The following is a 13,308-nucleotide window of genomic DNA, read 5'->3' on the forward strand; positions in this document are numbered from 1 at the left end:
TCAAATATCCTTGAAGCGACAGGCAGTGAGAAGTATTATTCTCAGTGGGATCACTTAGAGGTTAACCACGGAGTGCTTTACCGAATATGGTACACCGATGAAGGTGAATTCCCATTGATAGTAGCGCCCCACAGCATGAGGAGGGACATTTTTTACCAGATACACACCTTACGGACGACAGGCCACTTAGGTATAGCCAGAACTTCGGAAAGAATTCAACGGCGATTTTTTTGGCCTGGAATGCTTGGGACATAAAACATTGGGGGTGGTGTGTAACTTGTGCTATACGGAAGCCAACACATGGACGTCACCAAACCCAACTTGTTCAGGAGAGAAGCCATTTTCCGATGCAACGAATCGGGATTGATTTTTTAGGGCCGCTTCCTATCACTGATCTCGGTAACAGGCACATACTTGCCGTGTCTGATTACTTTACAAAGTGGACAGAATGCTTTCCTTTGTCAAACCAACGAGCTGAGTTGGTCGCCGAAACTCTGGTTAAGGAGATTTTTACTCGGTTTGGAATTCCCGTTTCCTTGCATTCTGATCAAGGCCGTGATTTCGAGAGCATTCTTTTTGCAGAAGTTTGCCGTTTGTTGGACATCAACAAAACACGATCGATTGTACCGATTTTGTGCGTATGATGTCATGTGTGTCCGTGTGTCTGGTGATGCATGTTGGTGGGTGTCTCGCTAATTTTGAGATTGGCCGGGGCGCAGTTGAAAAAAGTGACGAGCTGTTGCAAGGAGTGTTTAAGAGCTGTTATCGGCTACAATATACTTATGTGTACATAATATAAGTTACATAAAAGTAAACTAAAATCAAAACCAAAAAATCATATATGTTAAAAACCAAACACAACAGTGTTTTGGCAAAACCTTTGGTTTCTCATCCAAAAATGTTTCAACTGCTTTCAAAAAACAGGATGTAACAACTTTATTGGGGTTGGCTATCTCATCGAAATGAATTATATAATTGAAATCTTTGTGCAGCTTCTACAAAACAAAATGCATTGAAATTTTACAATAGCATGCAGACATTTTTACTGAATTGTAAATACAAATTCTTTTACTAAATGTTCTTGCCTCTAAAAACACTTTTTCTGTTAACATTATCTCCAACTGATGTTTCCACAGTTTTGCTGTTTCCTCATGATCATGTTTTATTTCCACCAGAAAGCATAAAAACTAGTAAATATCAACCAATGTTTTACATCTAGAGGCAGTACATTTGAGGGATTTATACCTGCAATTTTTCTTGAGATATTTTGTTTGTGGGATCTTTGTTAAACCATGCTCCAATTGTTTCTACAATTTCCACAATTGCTTTACTTTCCTAAAACAATTTTTACTACCATGAAGTATTTGACTATTGCAATACACACAAAACAGCAAAAACAAAAAAAATTAAGCAATAAAAGAAGTACCCTGGGAAATAAAAACCAAAGTGAGAATGCCCATTTAAGTAGTTCTATTTGATCCTTTTTATATTCTGTTGCCAGACAAATTTTTTGAAAGTTTAATTTGATGCTCTTCTTCAACTGATCCACATGTTCATTACTACACAAGATAAATTTTATTTGTGATATTCTAAAATTGAATGGCAATACCATACCTGTCTGACACACTTGAAACTTTGCATTTAATTTTTTCATAAATCCATGTACTGACGACTGAACTCTTACTCAAAGCCTAATTGACAGCATCAAAGCAAATATCATTGCATTTTACTTCGATATGTTACCATTTTACCTTGTAGTTTTCATAACGTGAGTGATCTGCTGAAATTCTATCAAGGAAAAGTTCTGCATCAAACAGTTGACGAAAGTCTGGATCCTTGTCAAGAAGTTTACAACTTGATTTTATTGAACTGATTTCCTGGTACAACCGAGGAAGGCCTTGAAAATGTTCAGCTAATTTCTTTATTTTGCTTTGCAACTTTGGTGATGCACAGACGCAGCTAAAATAGTAAAAAACAGCAGTTAAACAAGTGTGTCATTGACTAGGAAAATAACCTTAGTTTATAAACTCACTTTCCTTGTTTTTGCAATTCATGTGTCAGTGTTGAAAATTTTGAAATTTTTTTCACGGTTTCCCAAACTTTCGGATCATGGTCACTACTGCCACCATTTAAGAGAATGTAAACAAGTGGAAGTATCATAGGACACTGTGGCATTGATTTGTTTTTTTCAAAAACCTGTAATGCAGCATCTATTGCCTGTCTGCAAAAAAAATATGTTTGAAATATATTTTTTACATCCACATAACATTTAGTTTCGCAAACATTGTGTACATGTAAAAAATGCTTGTGTCAACTGAAAATTAAAAACAACTAACTTTTTATCTCCAAACAGTTCATCAATGTGCTTGGTCAAATTCAGGTAGTCCCTGTGGCTCACTCTGGTAATATTGAGTCCAGAACAAAGCTTGTTCCAGTATTCTTTGTCATTACGCACATCTACCTTGAATTTGCATACAATGCTACAAACCACCAATTGCACAACTACTGATAAAGGTCCTTCAAATTCCTCTGGTAAAGCCTTCACATAGCTTCGGAGTTCAGTGTTCTATAAAGCAAACCTTTTTGTGGACTGATTCAAATAAGAAAATAAAATAAACTTACACATGTTGGTATAATTCTAACTTTGTTGAAACTGGAAAATGTTACCCCACACTGTGCACCAAGCCACCAGTTATAGATGTGTTTGTAGTACATGTGGCTGGTCATGGCATTTGTGCTAGCAGGAAGTTTTACTTTTTTAGGGTCAGGAAGATGTTTTTTTATGTTTCTGGCATACATGCTGGTGAACTGGTCCATATTTATATGTTCCATGATAAAGTTGCACACATCGAAGAAAATTGATACATCTGCAATTGTACATAAGGCATGACTAAATTTCACGATACAATATAAAGCTTTTTTTCTAATTAAATCAGAGTGACCTGAACCAAACTTACCACTGTTTTTTATTTGTCTTTTTCTGTTGATGGCATCCTTTGACTCTTGAGGAACAATTTCCCATTTTTCAGATTCATAAGTTTTCCTCATGTACTTGTATTGAAGCTCCTCTGTTGTTTTTGGAATGCACACAAAGGTATGGAAGCAATCATCTCTGAAAAAATGGCAAACACATACAAAAACAACCAATAGTACAGGATGCATGATTTTTTTAACTAGAGAAATTGTCGAGTGCTACCGTGAACTATCTTTATGCATCCTAAGTTTGGTCTTCAAATTGTCAACATAAACAAACAACCCAAACTGATCTTTATTTTCTGTATAGGTTCCATCAATCACTAGACGCATTTCCACAACTTTTTCTGTAAACAAACACGAGAAAGCAACAATAAGATATAATTAATGTTTAACATGAAGAAATCCAATATATTAAGATATATTTAATGTTTAGTATTTGTATCACCTATTTGGAGCAGCAATTTGTATTTAAGTTGTAAATATAACACTTTATTGTTAGGTTAGTTAGTTTGTACCTTCACTTGTTGGACATGGTTCGCTGGTTGTAGAATCACAATTATATGTTGCCATGCAAATTAAATCGTTGCAAAATTTTATGTCATTATCTTTTGACCTTGAACTACATCCACTTCCAATGGATTGTTCTGGTATAAGTAAAAATAAAACATCAAAAAAGTTAAATCAAAAATTTCGAAATGTGCAAGAAATTTGTTTACAGTTGATGTCATATGCAACTCAATGCATAACAAGTTGAGTAATTTGTTATTAGCATTTAAACTATTAGCAAATAAAATGTGGTGGTCTGGGCTTTTGGTGTTTTCCAGCATTACCATGCTCTTGTTTCTGTAGTTTTGGGTTTTTAATCACCAGATTTAAAATACAGTTTTAATACACCTAATGACTTCATAAAATAACTTACTTGGTTTGTTAGGATTTTCTCCACTTAAACATCTTCCAGAACCTCCAGTGGGATCTGAACAAGTACATGTTACACATAAAAGTACACCAATTACACAATTAACAATAAAAATAATACCATTATCTACTGGCTTCAATCAAAAAAAGGAACACAAGCACATAAAACACCTCAGTAAAACTTGGTTACAAACTGTGTAATTGGCAGACTTCTAAACTATGTAACTGCCACATATGGTAACCCAACAGTAAATTAAACAAAAAATTGTCTTCGTGCCTTACTTTCACACAGATTTAACAACTTTGTCCATTTATTCTAAATATGGATAAACATACAATGAAAAACAAGACTACATATTTAGAGAAAATCGACTTTGCAAGGTGCCTGACTCTATGATCCTTGTGGTATTATGTGCATAGTATCTTTGCATGCAAAATAAACAATTTGATTTTAAAGTGTAGAAAATATTGCAATAATGCTTGTTATTTGACTTTGTTTATAACAGGCAAACAAATATGCTTTCTGTTAATTATCCCCACAGAGGTTTACTAAACGAGCTTGCTTACCATCATATGACTTATCATCCACATCAATTCTCGCATCTGTTTCTAGTTGAAACGTAATGTAAGTTGATTGTAAAGCACATTAAAACTTTTACATGCTCACCCATTGGCACACTTTGATGTGAATGAGGTGGTTCTTGAAATAGGTCCTATAAAGTACACGAATGACAGGCATCTATATATTTTGTAACTTCTCAAACTCTTTCATTGAAAAGCAACATATCTTTGTCAAATATCTCTTTTTATCAAAAACACAACCTTACTATCTGTAACTATTTTATTTTGGAAAGTTTTGATTGTGAAGCAAAATTGGGGAATGTGTTTCTATAACCAAACAATATTAAAATATCCAAGCAGTTTTTAATATAACAGTTTGAAGGTTATGCTAATTCTGCATACAGCTTCTGTTTACACAGTAGACATGTGGAACTGTGCAGTGGGGCCATTTTGTTTTTGACACATGGAAAGTAGTTAGTCACACCATTACTTAATCAGTTTATAGAAAGTAAAAAACAATAAAAGTGTCTTGGCTTATTTATGTGCCAATAATGTTTGCTATGACTATCACATTATTTGTGTTCCAGGGTGACTAACAAAAAGTTAGGGCAAATAAAGCCATATTTTATGATATGTGAGATATAAATATAAGTTATTGAAAATATCAGGAACTTTTTTTTACAAATGATATATACCAATTTGATTTTTGGTGCCTTGCTTCCTTGGACAAACTGAATCTGCCAAAAGTAAGCACAATTTGTAAAAGCCTAACATTATGTGATAAAAAGTACTAAGTATAGTGTGGGCATAATTTCTTCAAAAAACAATATAAGTAATTTTTTTGGCAAACTATAATGTCCTAAAAGCCAAATTACAAACAATCAACTTACAAAACGACTGAATTGATGTTTGAACCACAAAGAGTCGTAGAAATGGGCAGAGGTGGCCTGTGGAAGTTTTCCAAAACTTGCTAATGAACCCATATCCATCATATTTACAAATAAATCATTACTATCATCCATTGCTTCAGTTTCTGTTATCTTCTGCTGGAGAATGTGCACCAACATTCTTGCAAATGTGTGAATATTGTCTTTGCTTTTGCTCAGTAAAGAATGAGTTATCTGTAGCAACCATTCATCATCATACCTACAAAAAGGATACATGGTATTACAAAATATCAGAAAATAAAATGTGTAAAAATAAAATGCAAGTTTTACTTTTAATCAGCACAGGTTTACAGAAATCTTCCCTAAAAAAGTCAAACAGTTGTTGACTTGCGATAAATATTGCACAACAGAAACGTGCATCCCTGTTTAAATTGAGCACCCCAGCTTGAATGTGGTTTTGTTATGAAAGCAAAATTATTTACGTGATAAATGATTGAAATGCCTGCTCGTATGCCAAGCAAACTGGTTTGGGTCTAGCTTTTATATCTTTCCAGACAAAAGCAATCCACTGAAAAATCACTGATTCGGGGTGCTTGAAGCAAGCATCGCAAAAGTGAGAAACAAGAATCCCTGTGAGAAACATCTTTAATTACAAAATTGTCACATTTTATCTCCATAACAAATTTCAGTATTTAATTCTATAACGAGTTATTTCTTACCTGCCGAGTCACTTAAGCAGGATAGAAATAAAGTTTCCCAATCATGTATGTGGGATTCCTTAACTGAATTAAGTACCAGTGCAATGGTTTCTGACTCACAGTTTGTTTCTTTTGATGTGAGAAGTTCTTTAACTGTTTCCAATATATCTGTCAAGTAAAAAAAGCAAACATCTGCAGGGACTGTTCAGTCTAAAAAATCCATATTTTACCGGATGAATAATAAATTTTACAATTAAGTGGTAAAAAAATGCATTCATGCACTAAAGGGAGTATGAAAACAACTGTGTTACTGTTTGTGATAATAGTACTTTTTTTGACTTAAGATTTACCAGGTTTAACTCAACATTTACAAACAAGACCACACAAACATTTATAATTTTGTTGTTAACACTTTCCAATAACAAGGTGTCCACAGAAATTAAATGTTGTTTTTACATTAACAAACAGCATCAGGCGTTTATAAAACTATATCACATGTTTAAAAATATTTGAAATTTGAGTGTCTTGCATATTTAATATAAAGAAAGCTTGTAATTTAAACTTTTAATATAGTCTAACAAATGTGTTATTTTAGCTGTCAAGGCCAATAAAATTTGTTTACAAAATAGGGCGGGGCAATTCCCCAGGATATGAGAATCCTTATGAATGCTGTATCATGAAACCGGCATTTAGATGAGATTATATCCAAAAATAAAAAAATATCTTTTTTTGGTACTTACCTGTTGAAATAATATTTTTGGAATACAATTTTTTGGTAAGATCCAAAATATGTTGAGCTGCTAATTCACAAGACAGTAGTGTTTGAAGATTAAACAGTTTTCTTAAATCTTTTGCATTGGTGTATGATCTTTCTGACGTCTTCAAACAAAAATATTTTTTGTGCAAATTACCACATGACCACACAAGTCAAGTGCAAATTGATGAAGTAATATTTTTGTACACTCCAATCAAGGGAATTAAACATATAATAAGACAACAGAAAATATTAGTGACATAAAGGAAACCACCAAATGTAAAAATTTAAATTATCCCCCAAAAAACTTCACATTTTTACTTCTAGTAGAACATTTCATACTTTCGGTGCAGGTTGGATGTTTTCAGTCATTTTTTGAATAACAAATCTGTAAGTGTTTGAAAAATTTTCAGGATCCATGCAATTCAATGCCATTTTCCACAACAATTCACACTTAGTTTCATTGCTGCAAAATTTTAACAAAATTAAATACAACAAACAAAAATTTCTAATTTGAAATAGCAAATTGCACCAAATGTGTTATTTTGTTTCAGCCAAAATCAAGACTTTACTAAAATCTGCAGAATCAAAAATCAAATTTTTAAGAGGAAAAAAAGGTGGAGCTTTATAATCAGATGAAGACAATATTTCTGAATACTATCTATCCCAGACATATGTATAGAAACACTTATAAAACATTATATCAAAATTACTGTGTTAATTAGCATATACACAAAAGGTTGTCTGTTGCACAATCATTATAGTTCACTAGAAATGCAATAAAACACAATAAAGTATTAAACCAATTTTAGAACATATATTCAACCAAATTTCAATAATTCTAAAAACTATTGTTTCAACTGATAAATTTGGCAAAATAAAATTTAAATGCAAATCCATTCTTAAAATAGTGATTTGCAGAATTGTTGAGATTGAAAACATTCAAATACATATAGGTTATATAGGCTGTTACATATAGGCTAAAAATAGTATTGTAATTGCTTTAAAAATATAGCATGTACCCATCAAACAATAACCAATCCAAGTCATCAAATGTATTTGGGGATTTAGTCAAAACCTCCCAGTGAGAAACAATCCATGATAAAGGGTGATTGCTTTTAGTCAGGTACTCCAGTACTACTGAAGCAAGTTGTTGCTCTCCTGTCAAATTGAGTATAATTTGAGTAATTTTTCGGTATGATACAAATGCATTGTTTTATACCCAATTTGCTTATTTCCTGTGCAAACAAGTGTGCCCAGTTTTCTGCTGGTAACAATGACAAAGCTCTGACAAGTAATCGTGCAATTCCACCATCATTTTTTTTCATATCTAAAACACAATTGTACAACATTTCAATTGCCTACTTCTACATCAAGCCAAATTTTAGATGAAAACATCCTGAATACCTAATTTTTATATAAAGGTACATAATTTTGCCTACCACATTTAAGAATATGTTTTTTCTCCAGGTTTTTGCATATTTGCTTCAGTTGATCTTCATTCAAAAAAATTTCTAACAAGGGGGACAAACATTCAATCTCTTCACTAGAATTCATGATTTTGCTCATGACATTTTTTCAAAAAAGAGAGTGATATCATGCTAACTTATAACAAAATTCTTCTGAAAAAATACAAATCATTCAGAGTAATTAATCTTAAATTCACCTAAATTTGTATCAAAAATTTCTCACATCACATACACAATTAAATCCAGAAAACAAAGCAGACGTAAGATATAAAGTATAAACATATACTATGTTTTTTTCTGGGGTTCAACCCCATAATTACAGAAGCCATGAAAATCTACTTCCTAGACTGCAGGTGCCAGAGCGCAGACTTGGCCACAACGGTGCCACGCTACTCGTCATATTGTTGGGGCGAAAAAGGAGTTTCGCCATAACACACATAAGATTCGCTGTAGGGAAAGAACCGTAGACAGTGGTGGCGACATTGTTTTGAGGTTTTAGTTTGAATGGAACCAAGTCGGTTTTCAGCATGACTGACTGCGATACTTCGGCAAGCGGTGATTCTCGGTGAGTAAATCACTTTCAAATGGGTGGCTGATTCGACGTGGTTCGATCCAACCTCTTTATATCGTATATTAAAAACAAACCTAGATATGCAGATTAACCGTTAAACATGTAAAATTAAAGCAAAAACTTGTTGTGGTTAAAATGCCTTTCCTGAAATGAGTCTGAATGTTCGTTTGCGGTCGTAGCAAATCTCAGAATAAAGAACATATGTAACAAAAGACCGCCTCTCCCTGGCGCATATAGTCTCTTTCCTATTTAGAAAAACACGCTTAATTACAAATGACTCCAAGCACAGTCTACAAACAAAGCGTCACTTTACGCTCAAGGCGGATAAATAAAGCTCTATAAGCTACTGACAAAGGAAGGTGACAACACCAACCAATACCGCCTGCCTGATTTTAAACTCCCTGAAGGTAGCACACGATTTCCTCTAATTTATCCGAAAGATATTTTGCCATTAACTTAGTCGAACATTTTTATAGTCAGCGATTTCAATAATTGATGATTGACAGATTTGCTTCAATTTTTACAGCAAAGTCACGCTTCCGTTCTTAGTTTTACTGGCTTTCAATTCTTCGCACGTCTTTATGTTTATTCAATACTTTTACCTACATCTGTAACTGTCGCCTCGCGTGCAGAGGTAAAGGCGAGGTTAACTGCAAATTTAGTTGCGGTTTTATTCTAGCAACGGACCAAGCGGTCAGTGGCCGAATACGGGTTTAAGATACATTTAAGCGGAATTTTATTTATTAATTTAGTTGGTTATTGGAAATACAGCGGCAAGATTTGTTGGTAACTGTCTACATGGACCGATTAAAGTGTGTGACCTTCACTGACCTTTGTTACAAATATATCCCTGGAGTTACGAGATTCGATCCTTGTTATTGTCATTATGATAATTTGTCATGCTACGTCATGTTTCACATCTTAATTGTGTTTTTTTCCCCACATGCAACCAATTTATAACAACGCAACAGACCGGTGTTACTAAAATGCATATTACAAATAATAGCATACGGCTTTTACCGCTATTGTCACTTTTGTCGCGATATAGTCAACGTTGTTTACAGTTTTGTTGCAAGTTCACATGGATTTTAGCATTTGATTTTAGATGATCCTAGTTGTTTTGACATAACACGTATTGGTGTTCTAATAGGGATGTAGTTGTATGGCAAGGAGTACTGTAATATTGGGGTTTCTTACTATCAACAAAAGTTGGCCATCTGCTTATGTTATCCTGTTTAAGTACAAGAAAAGATTTGGAAAAAGTTGTCTCGTTACTTCACCGGGCGAAGTTGGGTGAAGTCACCTCGTGAGGTGCGTTGCCGAAAACACCTTGGGTGGAGTCACTTCATCGAAGTAAATATTTTCCCCGGCAAGTCCGTCTCACAAATCCTCTGACACGGAACTTTGGCTTTGCGGGCGGGAAGCACCATGGTCGAAGGCTGATATATGACAAATTGTGATAAATGATTGCGTTGCGTAACCATGCAAAAAAGGAACAGGTAAACGAACTACAGTTCAATTGCATAGGCCTATACAAATGATAGCACTATTCTGTCCCCATTCTTGAAATTGCTTAAATTGACAGTATAATTGCTTAACGTTTATGTAAATGTCTACGTGCCTATTTTTCTAAAAAAAAATATGAAAATATACATGGTAAACAATAAAACTATTTTCTCCTGCCTCGTTATCGTCAAAACAATAACCATAACTCCACAGTTGTGGTGGGTCCTAATCATATAACACCAACGCAAACACCCGACTCGCGAATGCGGAAACCAATTGGATAGTTTTACTCGCATGAAATAAAACTTATTCGTCACCAAATATAAAAATGTGTAAGTCTAAAACATCAATACGCCCTGTATACCCACAATTACTAACAGTAAGGTATTCAACTACAAGGTTTATAGTGTCGGTGTTGCCCGCGCTGCATGACCGTGGGGTACGACTGCGTCTCGGGCCTCGCACCCAAAGAATCCGACTGAGTCTCGATGGCACCCCGGCCTCGTAGGCAACTTGCCTTCTCTATCTCAAGGTCACTATTGGAGTTAATTAACTCCTTTACGCAAGTCTGTGCGTCTAAGTAGTCTAACACAGCTACACTTAAAACACAAAAAAACACACAAAAAAACAAAAAACACACCCCTTATTTGGGGTTGTTGCGCAACTTGCATGCAACCTGTTGGAGTTGTTGCACAACTTGCTTGCAGCTTGAATTTGGCCAATTTGGTCGATTACGTCAGTTATTTATATAGCTTGATTGGCTAAGTGCACTAAATAGGTTGTTTATGTTTATAGGTTGACTTTCTTTTCCGAGTAACTAAAAGTAGCTATGTTTATTTTTGCTTTATTGATCATTTGCGAAAGAAGTATTTGTGTTTGAATTAACCTTATTTATTATTTGCCAAAGAAATGCCTGTCATTATTTTAACTTGATTTACGCAGTTAGTTTTGTTTCCTAAGTTACCTATTTGGCTTCGTTACCCAAATTACATGGTTTATAGCACAACCATAATGTGGCTGCTTCTACCGGCTACAATTTTTTCACTTGCCACCAATTCGGCAAGTTTTTCCTATTAAATTGTCCGATCAGGAATTGACCTAAACCGGAAATTGGTTCTTCTTTTTTTCCCATGTCGTTTTATTGGACATCACAACTTGGACATGCGTTGAACGCGTGATTATGACTTTGGTTTTAACTCTCGGTCATAACATAGTTATACGTTTTGGGCCTTTTTTAGCATATACATATGTTATGCGGCGACAATAGTAAGGCAAGGGCGTCCAGCCCGTTGATGTGACTCTACCCGATCAGCCTTGGGTATAGAAGACGGGTTTACCATTTACATTATTTGGTAGATATATAGGAACCGCGGGGTGTAAAAAAAATCTTGATACGAACCTTATCTTGAAAGCCGCTTGCTACAGAATCTGTCCTACTTTCGACAAAAACTCTAACTGAGACATCAGGTGTACCAACTAGTTTGTGGTACACCGTTCAAGATATTTGAGACTCCGCCTGAAGAATATGGCTTTGTTAAAATCCATGCTCGACTTGGCAACCCTACCTTGCTTTCTTTCGTTCTTTTATGACGCACATGTTTGATAAACACGCTATCGTGTTACACTGCCTCAAACAATTTAACCTAGGTTGCAAGGAAACGCTTTGAAATTAAACGCACATCTTCATATAATGTAGATATAGCTTCTATGTGGGAACTCCTTACACCCAAACACGATGTCACAAGCAAACAAATTTTATCGAGTTGGTTATACAATGAATAAGATGACTAACGTACCATGCAGTGCCTATACACATATTTCCGACTCCTAAGCACCCGGAAACTGCTGTGTTGCTGATATTACAAAATGCAACAAACTAACAACAACCTTTTTTGTTCGACTGCAATGCTTCACACCTTTATTAAGATTACGAACTCCCCCCTTTTTTCTTTTACCAATGTTGCATAGATTGCCTCACTTGTTTCTGCATCAGTGCATCTGATGTGTGTTAAGCCTGTCTGGTTACACTGTATGGCTGTTGCTAATGAATAGCATTGGCCTACTGGGTGTGGTACTGAGGTTTTGTAAAACCTTAACAGTCGTTAGTAGTGTACTGTAAGACGGTAAGGTGGTAAGGTATAAAGTGGCTTGAGTTAAACCTTTTTTTTTCGACTGCAATGCTTCACACCTTTATTAAGATTACGAACTCCCCACATAGCATCCAATCACAAACACACTGTTGGTCGTCACGGCTACGTTCTCACTTCGTTGCACTTGACTTCAAACGTTCCTCTTGTTAAAAACTTGCCGTCTCGTGTAAAAGGAAAAGTGTTAGCATGTTTTTCGTCATGTGAAGAGTGCTGTAAACAAAGAAAAACGTTTTATTGAGCGTTTTGATGGGTTTTGCTTCGGTCAGATCGATGGGGTGGTTATCTAACCTGTCCCTACTCATCACCTGCCAGTGCGACTGGCTGCGATCCTACGGCATATGGCAATTCTCGATGTAGAAATCAGCTCAGCCGCCTGATCCGACAATCTTCATGGGCGCCCATGTTTCATTTCTCGTGTTTATTATTCATCGTTCTTTTGCGCCAAATGCAAATGATTTGATTTAACCTCTTTTGGTCGAAAACTATTTAAAATAAACCTAGACATTTACAATGAGCGTTAGAACCATAAAACTTAATGCAGAAACTTGTGACGGGTAAAATGCAGCAGTGACATTTCCAAAATATTCACCAACTTCGTTTCCGCTCTTCAACAAAAGGCCGCCACTCACTGGACACACATTTTGCTATTTTGGTAACAAACGCTTGATGAGACATGAATCCAATGAAGTCCAATTTTTTTGCGAACAAAGCACCACGCACCCTCAAGACGGCTAAATAAGGCTGATTTGAAAAGCTCCTTTCAAAGAAACACGATACGCAACAGCACTAACCAATGCCGAGCCATTTTGAACCGGCAATAG

The 13,308-nt window shown here is 35.2% G+C and overlaps 1 protein-coding gene across 2 annotated transcripts in view; it reads right to left on the minus strand.

Moving 5' to 3' along the window:
- LOC145907481 (E3 ubiquitin-protein ligase rnf213-alpha-like) overlaps window positions 1-8,408 on the minus strand; it is a 29,199-nt gene extending 20,791 nt beyond the window's left edge. Inside the window, exons 1-24 of one of the 2 annotated variants that reach the window (XM_082994886.1) lie at window positions 8,234-8,408; window positions 8,014-8,121; window positions 7,814-7,952; window positions 7,134-7,257; window positions 6,778-6,916; window positions 6,059-6,205; window positions 5,822-5,969; window positions 5,343-5,598; window positions 5,148-5,189; window positions 4,559-4,604; window positions 4,459-4,494; window positions 3,896-3,949; window positions 3,492-3,620; window positions 3,197-3,320; window positions 2,958-3,112; window positions 2,623-2,867; window positions 2,337-2,566; window positions 2,033-2,221; window positions 1,752-1,959; window positions 1,615-1,691; window positions 1,427-1,559; window positions 1,246-1,335; window positions 1,086-1,187; window positions 879-995 (exon numbers count right to left, since the gene is read on the minus strand). In XM_082994886.1, the coding sequence (XP_082851012.1) occupies window positions 879-995; window positions 1,086-1,187; window positions 1,246-1,335; window positions 1,427-1,559; window positions 1,615-1,691; window positions 1,752-1,959; window positions 2,033-2,221; window positions 2,337-2,566; window positions 2,623-2,867; window positions 2,958-3,112; window positions 3,197-3,320; window positions 3,492-3,620; window positions 3,896-3,949; window positions 4,459-4,494; window positions 4,559-4,604; window positions 5,148-5,189; window positions 5,343-5,598; window positions 5,822-5,969; window positions 6,059-6,205; window positions 6,778-6,916; window positions 7,134-7,257; window positions 7,814-7,952; window positions 8,014-8,121; window positions 8,234-8,360 (3,165 nt within the window). In that variant the 5' untranslated portion in view covers window positions 8,361-8,408. Of the gene's footprint in view, window positions 1-878; window positions 996-1,085; window positions 1,188-1,245; window positions 1,336-1,426; window positions 1,560-1,614; window positions 1,692-1,751; window positions 1,960-2,032; window positions 2,222-2,336; window positions 2,567-2,622; window positions 2,868-2,957; window positions 3,113-3,196; window positions 3,321-3,491; window positions 3,621-3,895; window positions 3,950-4,458; window positions 4,501-4,558; window positions 4,605-5,147; window positions 5,190-5,342; window positions 5,599-5,821; window positions 5,970-6,058; window positions 6,206-6,777; window positions 6,917-7,133; window positions 7,258-7,813; window positions 7,953-8,013; window positions 8,122-8,233 lie in introns of both variants that reach the window. The other variant, XM_082994885.1, reaches the window with a different exon arrangement.
- Between the last annotated feature and the right edge of the window lie 4,900 nt (window positions 8,409-13,308).

The sequence above is a fragment of the Ascidia mentula genome, chromosome 6, assembly GCF_947561715.1.
Source record: "Ascidia mentula chromosome 6, kaAscMent1.1, whole genome shotgun sequence".
NCBI lineage: Eukaryota > Metazoa > Chordata > Ascidiacea > Phlebobranchia > Ascidiidae > Ascidia > Ascidia mentula.